At 45.5% G+C, this 20,101-nt stretch overlaps 1 protein-coding gene across 1 annotated transcript in view; it reads left to right on the top strand.

Annotated features, from left to right (window-relative positions):
* LOC135365782 (venom metalloproteinase antarease TserMP_A-like) overlaps positions 1-20,101 on the top strand; it is a 70,244-nt gene that overhangs the window by 30,642 nt on the left and 19,501 nt on the right. The window contains exons 5-12 of the mRNA XM_064598518.1: positions 2,720-2,764; positions 4,344-4,468; positions 12,493-12,564; positions 12,626-12,768; positions 12,830-12,885; positions 13,773-13,881; positions 13,931-14,098; positions 18,979-19,120. Coding sequence (XP_064454588.1) covers positions 2,720-2,764; positions 4,344-4,468; positions 12,493-12,564; positions 12,626-12,768; positions 12,830-12,885; positions 13,773-13,881; positions 13,931-14,098; positions 18,979-19,120 — 860 coding nt within the window. The remainder of the gene's footprint in view (positions 1-2,719; positions 2,765-4,343; positions 4,469-12,492; positions 12,565-12,625; positions 12,769-12,829; positions 12,886-13,772; positions 13,882-13,930; positions 14,099-18,978; positions 19,121-20,101) is intronic.

Here is a 20,101-nt window from a genome sequence, read left to right as displayed (position 1 = left end):
AGGCAAAGCATAATACTTTCGTGCCAAGACCAGTTGAAGGTTGATGGATACTGTTTATCGAGAGTTTATGCCCCGAGAAAATTGAAACATTTTTGAATTTTTTACGGAACTCTGCAATGTTTTCAGAGCTATTTATACTGTTTAGCTCTGCTGTGTAGGAGGCACAGAACGTGTTCAAAATATTTTGAGGCGCGCAGACTTGGAAGAGTACGCAGAAAGAAATCATGAATTTCGGAAATATTGCTTTTTACCACACACGTCAATTGCACACTGAGGTGGTCCTGATAAAAATATGCGACAAATTGCATTTGATAGTGTGCGCCTTGAACATTTATTTTACAAAGTTTCATCGAAACACTTTTTTGTTTTAGCAGCGGAAAAAATTTTGGAAGTTTACCACCCCCACACTAATCCGGCATTGCCCATCAAGGCTGCTTCACCCCAAGACGCATCGCCATCGCATCCCAAAGACGTCACCCCAAGACGCATCGACGCGAAGCCGCCGCTGTAGCCAAACGCATACGGGAGCTGTCCAAACCGATTTGCGTTGCCTGCAGAAACATGTTTTATCTACAAATTAACTTTCGAAGCTTCAGGTTCTCATGAGAACGGCCTTCTGCGGTGGCGCCGTACACAAGGAGCCAAGTGAGCACTGGAGCCAGGGATGTACTTCGACGACGACGGGTCTGCATCTATTGCATCTGGCTCACTTTGATCGGAGGCGACACCGTCCTCCAGAGCTGGCTCCTTATATTCAATGACGTCACTTGGACAGTTTTAAATCTTTCCTTCTCTTATTGTGTTCTTTGGTGATAGCCGAAAGAGTGAAGTTATCGTTGTTGTCGACTGGTGAAGGAGCTGTTTTTTTTTTCTGTGTTTCTCCATAACTTTCTGTGTCTCTGTTTCTTCTTCTTCCTATTTGTTTGTTTCTCTTTGCTTTTGGGAATAGCAAGCATCCATCATGACTAACCTTTCCATTCCTTTTTTTTATCATCATTAAACATATCCCCCCACACCCATCATTGCCTGGAGCTGTAGAGTCAGTGTTAGTAAGCGCTGTGTGCGCCATCACTCGAACAAATTAGGTTATTCAATAGCCCGCTAGTGCCCGTTGTCACCGAAGTACATCCATAGGTCCAGCGCTCCTACTGAACAGGGTCGCCGCAGTAGGCCGTTCTCTTGTGAACCTGAAGCTTAGGAGATTAATTTCTTTAGATTTTTTTTGTTTTGTTTGTTTGTCTGTTTCTTCGCTGAAGAACACATTTCGGTTTGGGTGGCTCCCGTGTGCGTTTGGCGGCAGCGGCGGCGATGCGTCTTGGGGTGAAGCAGCCTTGAGGGGCAATGCCGGATGAGTGTGGGGGTGGTAAACTTCAAAATTTTTTTTCGCTGCTAAAACAAAAAGTGTTTCGATGAAACTTTGTAAAATAAATGTTCAAGGTGCACACTATCAAATGCAATTTGTCTCATATTTTTATCAGGACCACCTCAGTGTGCAATTGACGGCTGAATATGTGGTAAAAAGCAATATTTCCGAAATTCCTGATTTCTTTCTGCGTACTCTTCCAAGTCTGCGCGCCTCAAAATATTTTTAGCACGTTCTATGCCTCCTACACAGCGGAGCTAAACAGTTTAAATAGCTCTGAAAACATTGCAGAGTTCCGTAAAAAATCCAAAATTCCCGAAATTTTTCAGTTTTCTCGGGGCATAAACTCTCGATAAAAAGTGTCCAGCAACCTTCAACTGGTCTTGGCACGAAAGTATTATGCTTTGCCTCCACTCAGAAGAGATTTGGTTGGAATTCGCGCAAAAGCTATTTTGTTAGAAATTTTTTTCGCCAGGTAGGTTACATGTCAAATCGCAATCTTCAAGAGGCGGCCATGGCGCGAAAAACATTTTTGCGGCAAAAATAAGCCGGGAGTACATTGGCTGCATGAGAATAATCAACCACAATTTATTTGAAAGAAATCGGGGATGGTCGAGCGCAATGTCTGGGACGTTTGGCATGGAATGACCCAGCTACGACCATGAGAAGCGCTACAGTGGCCGCTCTGTGTATTCATTTTGTCGCAACCGAAGGTACTTTACGTGTGCCGCAATCTTTGCAGACGGCACAGCGTATTTAACCTCCCTCGCAGACACGCTTCCAAAGGACTGCCAAAGTCATACAAAGGAGCGGCACGAAGTTTTGATGTTTCTTATTATATATCCGATCTCACCCGAGAAGGCGAGATATGCTGTCTTACGTCAAGAGCAACGACAAATCCAGAATGAAACTATCGATGAAAGTACATGTAAGGTGAGAAGCTATCCGAAGCCGAAGGATCAAGAACAGTTCAAGTGCTACAGTTGTGGAAACTCAGGCCACATCGCAACGAACTGTCATCGTGGAGGCTCGCCAGCTCATGGTGGAGGCTTCAGAGGACGAGGAGGATCGCGTACGTGGAAAAGAGGAATACAACAGCAATGCGGATGGACCCGTTTTGATTTGTCTCTAAAACTACCAACTAGTCCAACAAGGCCCGTTAAAGAAATGAGATATTTCGTCGGACAGCGTACGAAGACCAAACAAGCAAAGCATATTTCTAGAGCTACCTGTTATCGCGACCACGTTCTGTTTGTGGCGATTGTTATTTATGTAACAAGTGTGGATCTAGTAATAACTTACCATTTAACTCTCAAAAACGACCAGAACCGTATTTTATTTTATTTTTTTTTTCAGTGCGGATGAGGAGAGACGTCAGCCCAGACGTTCATGCTAGAATAGGTAAGTGACCTGCAAAATACTGTGTAGACAACAATACGTATCTCCTCTTTTCCCTTTCATTTGTCACACTGTCCATCGCTTTCATGCCTTCACGTGCATTAGAACTTTGCAGCACGTTGCCAATGGAAGAGCATCAGGACAAGAGTCAGCGATATTTCGAACAGAGACTGTTCCTCTCCCAAAAGAACAGTCTATGTCTGATACATCACAGGCTCTCGTCCTGGAGGCACTTCCCTTGACACTTCCTTACCGGTTCGCTGGATTGCCTATACCTATGCAGTGTATTTGTTATCTGAGATAGAAGGGGCCTGTGTTTAGTAAATGCAGCATGATCGATTGGAGTTTCAGGAGACTTCAAAGTATGTTGAATAGTGTGTGTGTGAGAGAGAGACCTTGAGCCCTTGTGTGTGATTGTCCCTTCTATGTTGTTCCAGCCTCAGAACATCAGGTTCTCTCAGTTTCATTCTTCATGCTGAATAGGTACAGAACAAATTGTTGTAGCAGAAGAAATTATAATGAAATATTATAACACGCAGTGTGCCGAAATATACAATACGTTCAGGGACGTTTCATCTCAGTAGATCACACTCGTCACCGTGGTAGCTCTAGGTACTACAACTATGCACACATTAACACGAAGTTAATATCTCGACGATCGTAGAGATTTTCGTGTTATTTCTTGTATAAGGTCATACATGTCATCATTGATTCTCCTGACTTACTGCCAAGCATTAGGTTTCTAGTGCCGTCACGTGCTCTAAGATGTCATGTTTTTCCTTTTTTTTAATCCTCACTTTTTCTTCAGGCTTAATCCTATCAACGTCTCCTTATTAATCTTAAACAATGTGTCGCAACAGCACACCATTTACGTTTTTGCTCCCAAGTTTGTCCCAAACATTCATGCGGTTACACTTTCCTAATCTCACTAATGTTCATAGCTGTTGTTACCTACTACGTATTACTATGTACAGTTTTGTCTGCTGTTTACCATAAATATGTTTTTGTTATGTTACGTTTCGAGGTGCACCAATCAGAAGGCCCTATGGATTGTTTTTGGGCACCATAGCAAACATAAAATTATTATTATCATTATTATAGAAGTAGAATTTACTCAGAGGTTGAATGGTCATGGCTTGAATAATTGAGGGGTTCATACGGCGGCTTGAACATACGACTGGTCTCTTGGTATTTTTAAAAGTTAGAAAACGGTAGAACTAAGATTTGTACCTATACCTGAACCACCGCTTCTAGTACCACATTTCGCTGTTGTTCCTGGTATCAGCCTGACCCGTTGCTATGGTGCAGACAGTGGGAAATCCAGCGCTTTGGTAAAGGCGGACTGGAGAAACTCGCTTTCATTCTGCCGAGATCAACAATTTGCATAACAAACATAACTTCTGATAGATCGGGCATTCGGCCACCATTACGTACTACGAATACCCCTGATACGAATACAGTCTGAGACTTCGTCTAAGGTAACTTAAGCGAGCCCGAAACAACATGTCCGATTACTTTATCTCCAGCTGCCAATTTTTAGATTTTGGTATTCATCAGCTTCGCTTTTCTTTTTTTAATGCAGAACCCGGGAACGATTACCCAGATCCTGTGCACCTTGAGGTGTTCGTCATTTCGGACACGCATCACAACAGGTTCTTCAATACAACGCATGAACTTCTCAAATACGTGGCTATCATGTTCAACAGCGTAAAGTATAACCTTCGATGTTCTCGTGTTACCTCTTTGTCTCGCCGTTGCCCTGGAGTTCCCGTGTAGATTAAACAGGATATCGGGCTGCAAAATACAATATGACACATACGATACCATGTCTTGCAGTGGTAGAACAGAACAGAAATAATTTAAGAACCTTGCAACATAATTAGCAGACATACCTGCAACAACGTGCTCTTCGAACGATTCTTTTTTTATTCCGTGTTAGCGCCGCGAAGCAACTGTGGCTATAAGCAGCGTACAGATGTGGACAGATGGAGAGAGGACAGCAGGAAGGTGTGGGGAAAAGGGGGTTAGTATGCGTCCTCGGCCAACCTCAGAGGGGAACTGTGCCGACATTCGCGTGGAAACTCTACGGAAAACGCAGGCAGAAAATGTCAGACAGCACAGACGGTGGTAAGATTCGAACCCACCCCCTCCGAGTCTTCAGCACGACCTCGGCTACCACCAACGAGCGGGCCGCCGTAACCCGCTCGGCCATGCCGCTGGTCTGGAATGATTCGTTGTCGGTAACGATTGCAGGTGAACTACGACGGTGACTATTTCAATCAATAGCAGCATTACAAAAGATTTGTAATGAAATTTAAACGGTCCATGACCAGAACTCAGGGCGGCTTTTCATTTTGAAGCAATAAGAAAATGCATGATGGCTGGCTACACGAGAAATGTTTCCACTCTGCGACGCAGCACTATTCTAAACGAGGAAGTGAAAAGTCGTTTTGCTTTCCCCATGGACTCATCCGATCGGCGGCGACCTGCATATACAGCGGTCTTCCACTGGATGTGACGTAAAACGAGGGTAGATGTTTATTGGAGGAATATCCGCACAGGAAGCTACTGTGGTTTCGTGATTGCACCATGATGACACACGCATTTCTTGGTGCTTCTGAAAGTGGACGTTGGAGCTAGCACGGTGATGACAATGACAACTGAGCTTTTCAGTGGCTTTTAAAAGGAATGCTGCTGCACTATGCTTAATTCAAGAGCCTTGCTTCGTCGTCAAAACGTCGTCAGTGCTGCGACTTCACAGGGCAGTAGAAGTTTCACGGAAAGTGGACATGCATGAGATTTGCAGCGTTAGACGTCTTACTTCGACGGACCGGTAAATGAGCTTTTACCGTTCATGACGATCAATCACAGTTGCATTTTGTGCAAGATTTAATCGACGGTAGCATATCTTTGAGTTTGATGAGTTACACCAGCCAGCTTGCATGCTGTTACGACGTTCTACTTAGCTTTCATGTCGTGATCTTTAATTGTGCACTTGCTGTTGAAGAGGCTTGTGTGTTTCGTAACAACGAAGGAGATCGAATGCTTGTGCTGCAAGGAGCTCGGGACCGCTCTGAAGAACGTCAATGCGACCGCATAAAGAATCATACGAATTTCAGGCACTGTGCCTCAACACATATGTGCTCAAAGTTGCATATGAACTTCGAGAACAGCGTGATCCCATGACCACTCATCTTCCCAAGTGAGAACGGAGCTTTCAAATGTTCTTGCACACTCGAATTTGAAGATTTAATTAGAAGGTACTGATTCTCAAAATGTGCAGTAGAATTTTTGAATTCTATAGCTACCTAAACTGATGTATATCTCTTTTGCACATTCTTGCAGGGGGCACAGGTACAGTGCTGGACAAAAGTTTACGGAACACGCTCCGGCGCATTCCTTCCTCAGAGTGAGACGCTAGCAGCGAATGGGACCGTACGGACTTACATACATGTACCTATAGGTAACGCAGTCACCTGTTTGTAAGTCCGTACGGTACCATTCACTGCTAGCGTCTCACTCTGAGGAAGGAACGCGCCAGAGCGTGTTTCGTAAACTATTGTCCAGCACTGCACATACCATGTCAATAATTTTGGGGTTAGGTGTCGACTTGAAAAGCGAAAAAAAGAAAAAAAGTCACCCCAATCTGTGAATGGAATTCAGCAAGCCACTGCCAGCTGCTATAGGTTCCAAGAACCCAATATATTGAGATATATGAGGTATACAGGGTATGTGCACAAAAACGTAACCCGCATTTTTACATGTAACTCGTTGTCTACTTACCCGAGGAACTTCCGGTGGCGTACGACGGCCTATTTATGCGTGCGAAAGCTACGAAAAAATCATGGAAGCCATACTCAGCGTAAAAAAAAATAAATAAACAGAGCGCAAAAACATCGGCTTCCATGCATTAGAATAGGGCGGTCATGACAGTGCACGATAGTGCATGGCGGTCTCAGGAGAGTTATGTGAAGGCACCGCTAGGGGCACTACCGATGAGCATCAATGTGGGACATCGTTTCGATTTCTGCGCCGATAGCTCCCCTAGCGGTACCTGAACACAAGTCTCCTGCGTCCGCCATGTTGCCCTATTCTGGTGCACGGAGGCCGACGTTTTCGTTGCTCTGTTTATTTTTTTTAAGCTGAATATGGCTTCCACGATTTTTCTGCAGATTTCGCACGCATAAATGCGCCTTCGTGCGCCACCGGAAGTTCGTTAGTTAGGTAGACAACAAGCTAAGTGCCTAAATGCGGGTTACGTTTTTCTGCACACACCCCGTATGATCCAGGTGAGGCACCTATGGAGGTATCTCAATCCATAATTTTCCCTTTCCTTACATTTGTATTCAAAAAGGAAAAAAAAAGAGAGAGAGAGAGAGAGAGAGGGAGTGAGGGAGAGAGTCCCAATAGGGAAGGTATTCTTCACGAGTAAGTTATCCAGGTACGTTATTAAGAGAACTTATAGCCATGTACGAATATTCGGTCTTGAAAAATGTGTTTCAGTTGAAACAAAATACCGTTTGTGATCCCTAATTCGAACCAATAGGTATCACCCTGTCAAGACCATGCAACCATTTTAGCGCTGAAACAATTCAACATGCGAGGACAAGAGTTGTATCATCATGTCACCAGCAGTGACATTCATCTTGCAGATTGTAATGAAGCAAAACGAGCAAGTTCCGTCTTTGCTTATGTATAAAATATTTGGTGGTGGTGGTGGCGATGATGGAACTGCTTGCCGTACTCGGCCACTCTTATGCGGGCAACGTCACGAGTATCGCAGGGAGGATCGTACGTCCTGGGCCGACGTTACAGGGAATGGTGCCGACATTTGTCTTAATAGCATTAGGATCTACACTATTTTATATGTCGTCGCCAAAAACACTAAATCCGCAAGCACCTGTGATAAGAGCATCCAGCATTTTTCAAGCATTACAAGGTGTTGCAAAAGATTGATGGGGGGATAATTATTACAGCTACGTCGCAACAGCTTCATGCGTTATTCTTGACGTATCTCTAAAGTTGAAATAACAAAGACCCCCCCCCCCCCCCCGTAGGAGGTGCATGGGAAAGAAGGGGAGGCGGTGTCGCCAAACATTCGGTGGATGTATGGATTGTCTGGATAATTAACTGGTGCATAACCTGTTGGCTATACCACACACCTCTCAGATATTTCACTCAGTGTTCCGTTGAAATGGTACGAAAAGCACTCCTACTGAAGCACACGAAAGTGCGCTTAAGCAAAAAAGCACTATAGGTGTGTGGTGTACGGATAAACCTATCTGTACACCACACACCTATAGTATCCTCGAAAACCTCTGATGGGAGGCAGGGGGGGGGGGGGGATGACCAAGGGCTCACTTACACGAAGTGTGCTATGTCAGCAAAATTTTCGTCTTGCCACTACATGTCTCCAGTTCCAGCCATCAGTATGCACCAGCTTGTCTATCTTGTTAAGACACCCTTGTTTCGATGGTCCTAACCCTGATAGCCTTGATATCCCCAAGCCAAGGTATCCCCAGACCCATCTTGTGAATGACGAGTATGCCGTGAATCTCAGGCAGCTGGAAAAGACAACTCCACATGACATTTCCTTTTGTTTCGCATCATATCTTGTGGGCATTTGCGTACCTGCCAAATCTCCCGCAGTGTTGGGAAGACAATGGCCAGAACAGAAGAACAGACACTATCCCAACCTTGGAGTTCAAAGCCTGTGCATTCCTTCCTTAGTTCCAGGGTCTCCCGCATTTTCAATGTGGAAGGTTGGCAGGTGTGCAACATAGTACAACAGGAAAATGTCCGCCTCTTTCAGGATGAGCCCGATTCCAACTGCTAACTCCCTCCCAAACCAGCCTCCCTCCAATTTCGGCAAAATCCAATTTCTCCCAAAATATGTTACTCTTACATTCTTCAGTAACATGCTTCCCCCCTTCATTGGCACCTCAAATGCTTCTGTTTTCAGACTTGTAAGACTTTCCTTCCGAGTTTAAAATTCCTACTGGATGTCTGTCAATCAATCAGGGTTTTGTGTTGCCAATCAGGACATGGCTAACTGGCATAATTGAGAGCATGTCGAGACTAGCTGAGGCGGCTGTGTTGCTTCACTTTTCCTAATGGAATTGTTGGACCAGGATTCTCTGGATAGTTCCACGGCTGTCGTCCACGCTTATGATTTATGGGGGACAAACCTGTGTAGGCCAAAAAGCTGCTGCTTAGTGCTTAGTCTTTCGTAGCCTTTTGTATACAGCCCTTGTCCATTTTAGGTGCGACAATTTGCACAACCAACAACACCCGACTAGCACCCGAGTTTACCCTTCCGAATCTTGATGGGGGGTCATTTAAACCGAAAAATTCATTAGGGTCGTAATCATATAGCAAACGGGAGAGCACTGCAGCAGGCTTACCTGTGGTCCTGAGGATTGAGTCGCCTAAAATGTTCATTATAGCGGCAGAATTGAGGCGCGTACACCACTAGAAGTTCTCTACGGAGGCAGATGACCATGAGTAATGGGTGTTGTGTTATGCACTGTTGCACATTTCTACCATCCTGGCAACAGAATGGCAACACAGGCGCTCGTCGGGCTCCTGTGGGTCGCAGACTCCACACAGACACCTGCCGATTTCAACATTCTAGACTGTTTCGCACATCTGACGGCAACCATGCAAAGAGTTACGTCACCTAAAAATGTCATCCCGCGGGTTAGCCGCAGCCACATCTCGTGGATGGTCGGCGGGTTCCAGAGGCATTGGGTCCGTAGAGTATGGGTCATCATCCAGCATTAACTCGTCGCCGCTACCGCTAACATGTTCGTCAGAATCTCCCCCAGACAGAGAAACATCACTCTCCTTTTCCGACTCCATGTTTGCTTTTTTCGCTTCGCGATAGCCAAACAGCCGCGCGCCTCGCATTTGCCCAGGGCGGGCGCTGATTGGCCTTATCCGTGTGACGTTTGCTCCCACTTTTAGAGAGCGAGGGCGCAAGGATTCCGGTTTCTTTTTCATCGGATTGCGCGAAGAGTACGCCGCGGATCGAAATGGTATTTTCGGGCCCACTTCAGTGGTCGGCAAGGAATTAGAATTCGCATTAGTTTCGAAATTGACCTCGGAGAATGCGACTGTCCCTTTAACCAGTGACTGTGCAATAGAAAGAGAGCCAGTGGCATTTCAGACTTACATACTATACACTTCGTCAGACGCACCCAGCATATTACATGTATTGTCTAACTTTTTGCGTTCCCTATCTATGACGTACTACTTAAAATTTGTATTCCCTCAGTGTGCCGCATGTGCGCACCCGAAGGAGCAGAATTGAAGGCATGACAACGTTAACATTGCCTTGAGTCTGCGGGAAAACACAGGACGAGAAGGAACACGCGGAGAGTCTGTCGTGTGTTCTTCTCGTCCTGTGTTCTCCCTCAAACTCAAGGCAATGTTAACGTCGTCCAGCCAACACCACATCGCCTGCCTACACCTGTTATTTTCATCAAGGCATGGCTCTTGAGGCGCGAGGTAGCACTGTTACTTCGTTTGTTTGTTTGTTTTTTTTTTTTTTTTTGCTATGCTACGCATTGCAAATGCTACGCGTTTATAATCTCTTTTATATCTTTCACTGAAAGATGTACATGCAGTGTGACCGTGCCGTGTTTCTACCACATGTTCCGAGCATGTAATTAGTGCTGCGTCCAATGAAACAGAACGCGGAGTTACCCCAAACGGCAACACGACTTTTGGCGGATTCGACTCGTCGAGTTTTAGCGCCCGTTCCTGCTCCGCGGCGGAGAAAGCATGTTCACTGCTCGGTTCGGATTGGACTCACGTGTTTCACTGGTCGCTTCAGATCAACTTCCTGGGTTTTCCTCAGACGCTTTCAGACATATGTCGGCACAGTTCCCTTAGAAGTCGGCCCAGGACGCACATTACCCCAGGGCGTCAGTCGCCCACCTCTGTGAGGCCGACAACGGCGAGCCCTTTCACCACAACCACAACCAGATAAACTTGCTCCGCGACGGAGTCCGATCCACTTAGGTCCGATCCACTTAAGGGGCCCGCAGTCAAGACCCGTGGTAATCATATATAGAAGAAATACTTAGACTATGTTGTCGAGATGTAAGGAGGGGGCCCTGGCGTGCCCATCCCTGTGGCCCGTAATTTCTCTCGCCGGCCCAGCTCATGTGGTAGTGCCGTGGCTTTCGGTTCCTAAATGCAGGTCCAATCACGCAAACTTGAACCCTAACCCCACCAGCAGCATGGCGAGTGGATGAAGCACTCACCCGTTGGTGGAAGGTCATGCCGAATACTGGGAGGTGGTGGTTTCGAATCCTAGTACAGTCCAAAGTTATACCCTGTGGCAGACTATCCCGCAGAATGTTGGCCTGATGTCGGCCTAGGACGCATAATAACACTCCCACTCACATTCCAGCTGTCCCATTTTCCGTCTGTCTACGCCTGTACGCCCGCACAGCCACAGTTGCCTCGCGGTGATAACGCGAAATTTCAAAAAAAAATATTTGCGCCGCGTATTATGGGAGGATCCCATGACATCGATTTACCATTGGTTGCTTTGTAATTATTTATGGACAGTTCAGATATTTGCATTTTTGTGGACGTGAAGCTACGTCTGACCATACCCAGTCAGTGATGTGCTAAAAGAAGCAGCACTAAGAAAAGCCATCTAGACGAAGTCTAACTCAACCATAGGGCCGGTTCGTGTGAACAACAAACGTCAATGACGGCTATTGTCGGTTTTTTCTAACTTGACTGAGCACGTACCAGACATGAATGGGAATGTTGGTAAGCGCGCGCTTTCTGAACCCACGGTTTCGGGTACAAATCTAGCCGGCCGTCAGCAAATTCGTGGCAGGGTGCGAGTTGCTAGCCACTTGAGTTTCAGGAGTTGTTAACTGAGGGCTGCTATGTACTGCGGTGTAACCGCACGCTATACGAAACATCAGTTGGGGAAAATCCATCCTCGAGCCGATCACCGTGCCATTCCTCGTATTGAAAGTTGTCTCGCGAAGTAAAACGAGGACTTGTCGACTAGATAATTACGACTAGATTTACAGGTAAGGTGAGTCCGCCCACCCTTGTGTGGCGCCGCGCGCCGCCTGTCACAGTGTAGTAGTACGGATAAATTCGAGCACCATGGGGTTCTTGAACGTGCGCCAGAAATCTCTGACACACGCCGCTGGAAGTAACGTCTACCTGCCCCACATTCTGCCATGGTCAGCATTAGCAAGCAAGTCTGCAGTAAGGAAAACGTTAAACGACGATTTTCAAACGTTATTACTTTCACTGTTGTGTGCGTTCAGCCGCGTGACGTGACGTTTTAGCTATTGTAAGATTGGTACACTTTGGTGAGACATTTATTACTTTTACCTGCCCATTTTGCAACAGATAGCTGCACAAAATTGCCCCTGGTGTTCTCATGTCGTGTAATCGACACAATACAAAACATTCGCTTTCTGTTTTTAATTTGCGCTTGTTCAGCAAACAATATTGAGGAGCGTTCCTGTTGCAAAGGTGAGAGAAATCTTCGTGTGACTGGTGATCAGCATGTGAGAAAATAACGAACAATGAGACATACAGGTAGTAAGACACATTCAAATGTTCGAGGAAACGGGACATTTAAAGAACTTACGCGTCGAGTGCAATAGCAGCATTAGGAAGAGATGTGTACGAGGCGCATGAAAATTGTCAATCATAAAAACATTTCTTTCCGTTTGGTGGCCCAGGTCAATCTGAGATACAGCACTGTTGAAGACCCAAAAATACGTCTTATATTGGTGGGAGTCGAAGCGAGTCAAGTAGGTGACAAGACACTGCGAGAGGATATCGAAGGTTCTCACTGCTGTAAAACTGTTTCAGAGCGAACCCTACATCCAGAATATGCGCACAAACTTTACACTCGAAGGGTCTCTGCACGATGATGCTGTACTGGATGCATTAGAAAACTATGCGCACAACGGATCAATTGCAACAAACTTCGACATGTTGTACTTGATGACCGGGTAATGTTGTTATTTGTAATCTTCGAATTTAGCAGTCACAACTGAGCACTCACTGTTTCAGGCGAGACATATTTGCTGTCGGACTCTTCGATGAAAGCATCGAGAAGCGAGCCGCAGGTATTTAAGGTCATTCACTCTTCTTCTTAGTGAGCATGCTTCTTCTGACTGAACATGAAACCGCTGGTCCGTTCTCTCTGCTCAGTAAGTGCCTCATCATTCCCTGCTTTATGATGTGGCTAAAGCATAACGAAAACGACTGTCAACTATTACGCTGTCTGCGTAAGACGCTGCAATCTTCGCTGATATTAGCGACCTCTTCATGACCAACCAGATACAAAAGAACTTCTGCACTATTGACCTTTCTGAAAGTCACTGCTTTTTCTGTATTATCAACATTTCAAATATGTACAAGCACATTGTTATGTACCGAATGCAAAGTCGTTAAAGATGATAATGCCGGATGCGCTTGTGCGGGGTCACCCCTCGATCATCCTTTTCAACCGTGTTTCTTCGGACTTTGTCTTCGTTGTCACATGCAAACATGCATGGTAGATAGAATGGCTAGCTGGTGGATAACTCTTTGCTTTGGCCATAAATAAAGCTTTGATCATACAGAATGTGGGCAATTGTGTTAGTGTGCCTTCTGCCTGTATCTACCCAGCCTTCAGACGCCTCCTGTGCCCTTCTTTCAATTTTACTTTGTCCTCAAATCCATATACTTCTCTCTCTCTGCCTCCCACGCACCGTCTACGTGTTTTCGAAGTTGTTATCGATGAAACGTTTTGTTGGTTTTGTGCCTTCGTGTTGTGTTTGTTTACGTGCCTTGTCCATCGCACAGGCCTGCCTATCATGAAACATACGTCATCCTTCATCAGATCTACACACCATGTTTGTGACTTTGTATTTATTCAGTGTAATAGCCGTTATTCTTTCTGGAGCGCGTAAAAACAGAAAGCACATGTTGCCAAGGGCTAGAAGGTTCACGCATAACGACAACATTGTAGGAATTGCAAACGTCGGCGGCTTGTGCACGAAGGAAAATGTGGCGGCAGGGGAAGACATACCGGGTTCCTTCGACGGTACCGACACCATTACGCATGAGCTTGCACATCTGTGAGTACTCCAGATGTATTGCGAAGAAGACTTCATTCTACCGTTTTAGTCTAGGAGCGGTGCATGATGGAAGCGGTCCGTCCTTGCGTATTCGAGGACACCAAGGATCTCAACGGTGCCCCTGGAACGAGGGATACATAATGAGCTACAAGGACACCGGGGCGAATCATTTCAAGTTTTCTAACTGCTCCAAAGAGCAGTTTAAAGTACTCTTCAGGTAGGTTTCTATGTCATAGGATGCGATATATAACTGTTGCTGCGGGGACACTTTTTACTTGAACGGCATTGTAATCCCGCACTTTCTGTTCAGCATACGAGGAGAATCACGACCTCGATCAAGTTCAGTATCGGCGGGTCACGCAATAAAACGTCACACCTTTTTCGAGTTCGTTAAAATAGGTATTGAGCAGTGATGGCCACTAACTACTTCTACAGTAGTTTAACTATAACTACTAACTACTTTGTGATTGAGTAGTTTAACTAGTAGTTTAACTACTTTTCAGGGGAGTAGTTAAAACTACCTTTTCAACTACTGCAATGTAGTTTAACTACATCTATAACTACTTAACGTTGTCCACCAACACCCTTGTAGTGTTCTTGGACACCTAAATATGAATCACAAGCAATAATAAACTTTGGCTCAAGCCATTGCTACGATCGTCAAATACAAAGCTTGCGGCGGGATTCTCTCTGTGCCTACGCGATAAACTAAGTTGCAGAATTATTTCACAGCAAATGAGACTTCACTAGACAAGCATTAAAAGTGAAGATTTAGTACATATGCACCACACAATTGCTCTGCACCTCCGTTCTCATCAAACAAGTAGCGCAAGGTAAAAGTCGAAAGCACAATCGTGCCGTAAAGCTTGCGGCAAAATCGGAAGTAGTTGGCGCCTTCAGTAACCTAACTACTGTAGTTAACTACTTAAAATTGTAGTTTAACTAGTAGTTGCCACTACATTTCTGCAAGTAGTTGATAACTACTTTTTAACTACAATCAGGGAGTTTAACTAGTAGTTTAACTACATGTAGTTAACGACTGGCCATCACTGGTATTGAGTTTACTATTCCACAATCACTGTATCCTCGTTTAAGCTGCATAACACGCATGCATGATCGATAGCTGCTGTGGAACAAATACACTATTTCATTATGGTCGTTGGGCGACATCACACCTCACGGAAACTCAGAAAAGTACCCGGGTTGATAGATTGGGGTGACTTCGCCAAGAATCCTGGCGGTTACCGTGCTATGCAGCGAGCATCCCAATGAAAGCTACCGAGGGATGCTCGCATGTTGTCTGTTGTGGGTAGTTCTGTTGGACTACTCAAATCTCCGGAAAAGAGGGTCTACAAGTCGGAATGCCTCGCCTGCTTGCTTGAAGGTAACGCCTTTCTTAGGCTACATAAGTGCAACTGGCACACACCCTTGCTGCTATTGCCATACGCGCAGCGATTCGTTTTCGGTGCTTAGCCTCGTAGTCCGCACGCAATAGAAGGTCGGCGCTATGGGCTTTGCGCATTGTCAGCTTACGCCCTTAGAAATCAGCACTGACGTAATGTACAGAAATCTGAGGCGCTCGAAATCGATATTACGGATCATTACACTGTATCTGCTTTCTTTGACATGCAATATCGCGAGTGCTTAAAACAAGAGATAATTGAAAGCTGTAATGAAGTACGTTTTATAGACCATGATCAACACACTAGCACACAATTGTCAATCTGCCGATGAAGCCTACCAGCTCTTTTTACAAAACGTAACTTCTGCCTTAGATGCTAGTAGTTCGGAATCTTCGTCCAGGAACAAATACCGCGCACATAATGGACAATAAAACCACACAGAACCCAGCTATTTTGCTTAAACGGCCTTTGCAAGCAACGCATCGCCAGTGTGTGTCGCTGGTCGTTCGCTTTTGCGCGCGCTTCTGCTTTGCTGGAAATATCTCAGGAAACAGGAAAATTTGCTGGAAAATCGTAGACGATATGCAAAAGGAAATGTCTCAGGAGCAAGCTTAACGACAACTAATACTTGACTTATCCGTTTCTAAATTATATTAAATTTAAATCACATTAAATTGTCGCGTCTTGAACCGTGCATATCATCGGATGCATTAATTTTTCTGTTCAACACCGGATAACCAAGAGTGCCCATATTTTGAATATATCTAGACGAATGAATAAAGAAAAAAGGATGTGAACTTACATTGACAGCCTGCGAAACGCTGCTTCACAGATAATGAGAAAAAGGAGTACAGAAAATCTCGCCCCTTTGGCGGGTCTCCAGATTCCTGGCAGAACTAACTGATTTTTTTTGTCTCCGACGCATACACGAATCCGGACAATTCTCACGTGCAATAAAGCGCACATGCAGAGCCACCTATGGGTGATGTTTCAAGCGCATGGAGCAACGCGCCTCTGAGACAGGCGGCGTCAAGCAAAAAATGTAGCGTCTCGCGCCGTGTCTCATCTTGCCCCACCTTACCCTATATTGTGACGATGACAATGAGGACTCATCTCACGCGACTCATGCTGTGCTGTGCTGCCCGTATCATTTGGTGGAGGTGCTGGCTCGCCCCGACCGACCTGCTGCTGCCATGGCCATCGACACCCCAGCCCCGACCTGCCGACAGACCTACGAGACCAAAGATGACCCGACCTGACCAGAAGCCCCCAGCCCCGTTGAGAACCGACGCCCGTGACAGCAGCACCCAGTGATGGCTCAGCTCCCGCCCTCGGACCACCGACGTTCCAGCGAGCAGCACAGCGTCCCCATCGCCTCATCGTCCACATCGGTGCCGAACGTCTTTCCTAGCCCTGTGCCTTGTCGTCCACGTCGCCACCATCCATCAAGGCGGCACCGCTACCAAGGAGGCGCCGGGCTACTACTGCGGGCAGCACAGCGTCACTTCATATTCCGCTCACTTGACCATCATTGACCATCGTGCCCATTGACCATCGTTGACCATCGTGCCCATTGACCATCGTTGACCATCGACCGACATTGACCATCGTGCCCGGGAGGTCACGACTTCGGGGGGGGGGGGGGACTGTGACGATGCCAATGAGGACTCATCTCACGCGACTCATGTCACGCGCATTATCATTCTGTCCATTAAATCATTGCCATCGCCGCGCTGTGCTGCCCGTATCAATATACCGCTCAAAACGCCCGATCGAAAAATCCATCAGAGCCAATCCTAATGGAACCATTAGGCCAATAGGCCTATCGTAATTTCGGACATCTCCAATACGACTAACGGTTTAGCGGTTTGATAGGATCATTAGGGTCTAATGGCCTGATGGGAGCTCCACACAAGTAAAAAATAAAATGCGTTTCTTTCTGTCTTTTTCCAACCCTGTCATGACAGAATTTATTTTTTCTTGCTTTGATTCTCTCTTTTGTTTCCAAGATTTCTCAAAATATACAATGCGCGCCGCATTTCAAGAAGTGAACAGAAAAAGTAAAAATAAAATAAAATAAACGCTCTCAAGAACTGAAGGACCGAAACCTCACTTGGATGGCAGTGTCCATTTCCTTTGATGCATTGGCATCACAATAGAAGTGGATGCAGACAGTACATATACTATACTTATAGCTTGTCTTTCGTGATTTGGCGAATCCGATAGCCCTGTTTGCTACGGCGATTAAACAGAAGCGGTGAGGTGACACGCAACATTGAAGTGAGGAATGGCTTGGGGTATTAACTCAAGACTACGACAACGTCTGTGTTTCTTACTCGTTTTGGTTTAGGCATTCTGTAGATCCATCGAGAATCGATCTCCTGCAGTGCCACCGCGCAATTTTTCTCTCTTGCAACACTCCATTCCATCAGAGAATTCCGTCAAGACTAGGGAAATTTTTGAAACAGCCGACACGCGACATCCTGTGGATATACAGAAAGCGACGTCCACCTATGAAACTTCCAGTCGTTTTATGGATGCTTATGGTATTCGCGCATGGCACGTGGCCTATTATAGAAAATTGTTGACAATTGGGCTGTTCAGTATTTTGATACTTCAAAAGCGCTAAGAAAACCCGTGCTGGGAAACAAACAAAAGGACGACACAACACACAGCACAGACTGACGAACAAGATTTTTATTGACGGCCCTGCCTCTTAGATAACCTGAGCCGACAACGCCCTCTTCTGCCAGGTTACCCTCTTACACTGTGCCTAGTGCCTCTTTCCGAAAGTATAGGACTTAGGAGTTGCTAACAGGAGGGACTCCTGATAAGTATTGTGCTTTCGAAAAGATAAAGTTACTAGGCAGGCTTGAGGGTGTAAAAGGGGTAACCTTTCAGAAAAGGGCGTTGCAGGCTCAGGTTATTTAAGAAGCAGGTCTGTCAATTAAAATATTGTTCGTCAGTCTGTACTGTGTGTTGTGTCGTCCTTTTGTTTGTTTCCCAGCACGGTTTTTTTTATCCCAGTTAATACCTTTTATAGGCTGCGAGCGTCGCGCGATGCTCAATCGTTTTTACACGCTGGAGCGTTCGCAGCTTGAGTCTCTGAGAGCTGATCAGTTTTAGGGAAGTTTTATGGGGGTCACATGTCACGAACGACTGCGTCTTGAAGAAATATTAGAATATTCTGAGTCGTAATGAGTATGACGGTATAAAAAATTTGTAGCCTGAATGTCAGAGTTCTCTCGGCCTGTCAGGACAATGTGAGCTCCCATATTGAATACTGGAAGAACGCCGGCTACAGCGTTGCTCATTTTTTATAACTGTTAGAACTTTCGACACAAGGAAACACTAATGGACAAGACTAGGACAGGACGCATGTTTCGTGTTAGCATTGGCAGTTCTGTCCTTTACGGCGTCCTGCATGGAATGTTTTGGCGATTACATTCTATTCCACATCTCTGATGTGCCGTTAGGGGCCCCTGATCTACAATGAGGCTTCACCCCAAGCAGCACACAATATTGGGCCCATATTGGCTGGTCATTGCACCGTCCAGGATTGCGGGTCGATCCATATCGTGTGCGACAGTGGGTTTGGGTATTAGACGACAGGCTAATGGCGCTCCCCCCAACTTAACAAACAAACAAAAATAAATAATAAAATAAACGCCGCGTTTTGACTTTATATTTGCAGACAAAGGGATCAAAGTTGCTTCGATGTAGTGTCGAAGCAAGTGTTCAAGAACCTGAAGCTTGGTTTCGCTGGTTCTTACACTAAGGCCTCCACTTACTGCACGCTAGCATTTCCTGAAAAACCAGGCATCTACCCTGCACAAGTAAGTAAATTTTTACGGTTAAGACTAATTATCTACAGGGTGTCTTTTTTTTTCGATACAGATTTTTAATACAAAAAACTATAAGGGATAGACATCCTGTCACTTCTATCATCTCTGGGCAAGCGGACGTTCTTGGCCATCTGTTGCTCAACCGTCGAATGACTAATTACCTAAAAATCGTTAATTAAATTTTTAATTATAAAAGCAACGAAGCTGTCCCAATGAGAACATCTGGTATTTTCGGTCATCTGATATCGTACCCGTTTTCAGAACAAAAATCCGTTCGGTAGGTCGTCCGCAAAAAATTTGTGAAGGAACACCTTTTTTTTTTCTTTTTTTTGTTCATTGCGCATCTTCGGAGACGCGTCTTTCCTTCACCCCAATGCGAGAGGGTGAAGGAGCACAGTGCCGCCTCATGCGTCGAAGATGAGCTTTAACTTGCGGGAAAAAAACAAAAACACTTGTATCGGATGACGCTATCGGAACTGCCCATATCTTCGGTTGCATTTTCTGTTTTCTTTTAATCGTTTCCCAGGACGCAAAGAACAGATGTTCTCATCGGGACAACTTGGTAGCTTTTAAAATTAAAAAGTTAACTAACGATTATTAGGTAATTAGTCATTCGACGGTTGAGCAACAGATGGCCAAGAACGTCCGCCGGCCCAGAGATGATAGAAGTGCAAGCAGGATGTCTATAGCCCTTATAGTTTTTTAATGAAAAATCTGTATCGAAAAAAAAAGACACCCTAGCTGATAGCGATAATGCAGTAGCTTGCCTTTACACTCTTTAGCTGCATGTGCGCGAACGATGGGAAGTTAAGCAGGGACCGAGTCCCCCAATAGCTCGATGTATGGTATTGAATTTTGATAGTTTTCAGCCGTCGGTGTTTGTTTGTACCATGCCCGAGACTCAACACAATTTAGAAATATCAACTGAACGGTGTGCCCGGGGGAAGGGGATAACAAAAAAGGAAGAAAGAA

The sequence above is a fragment of the Ornithodoros turicata genome, chromosome 1, assembly GCF_037126465.1.
Source record: "Ornithodoros turicata isolate Travis chromosome 1, ASM3712646v1, whole genome shotgun sequence".
Classification (NCBI taxonomy): Eukaryota; Metazoa; Arthropoda; class Arachnida; order Ixodida; family Argasidae; genus Ornithodoros; species Ornithodoros turicata.
The sequence above is the reverse complement of the archived record's forward strand: the minus strand, read 5'-3'. Positions and strand labels throughout refer to the sequence as shown.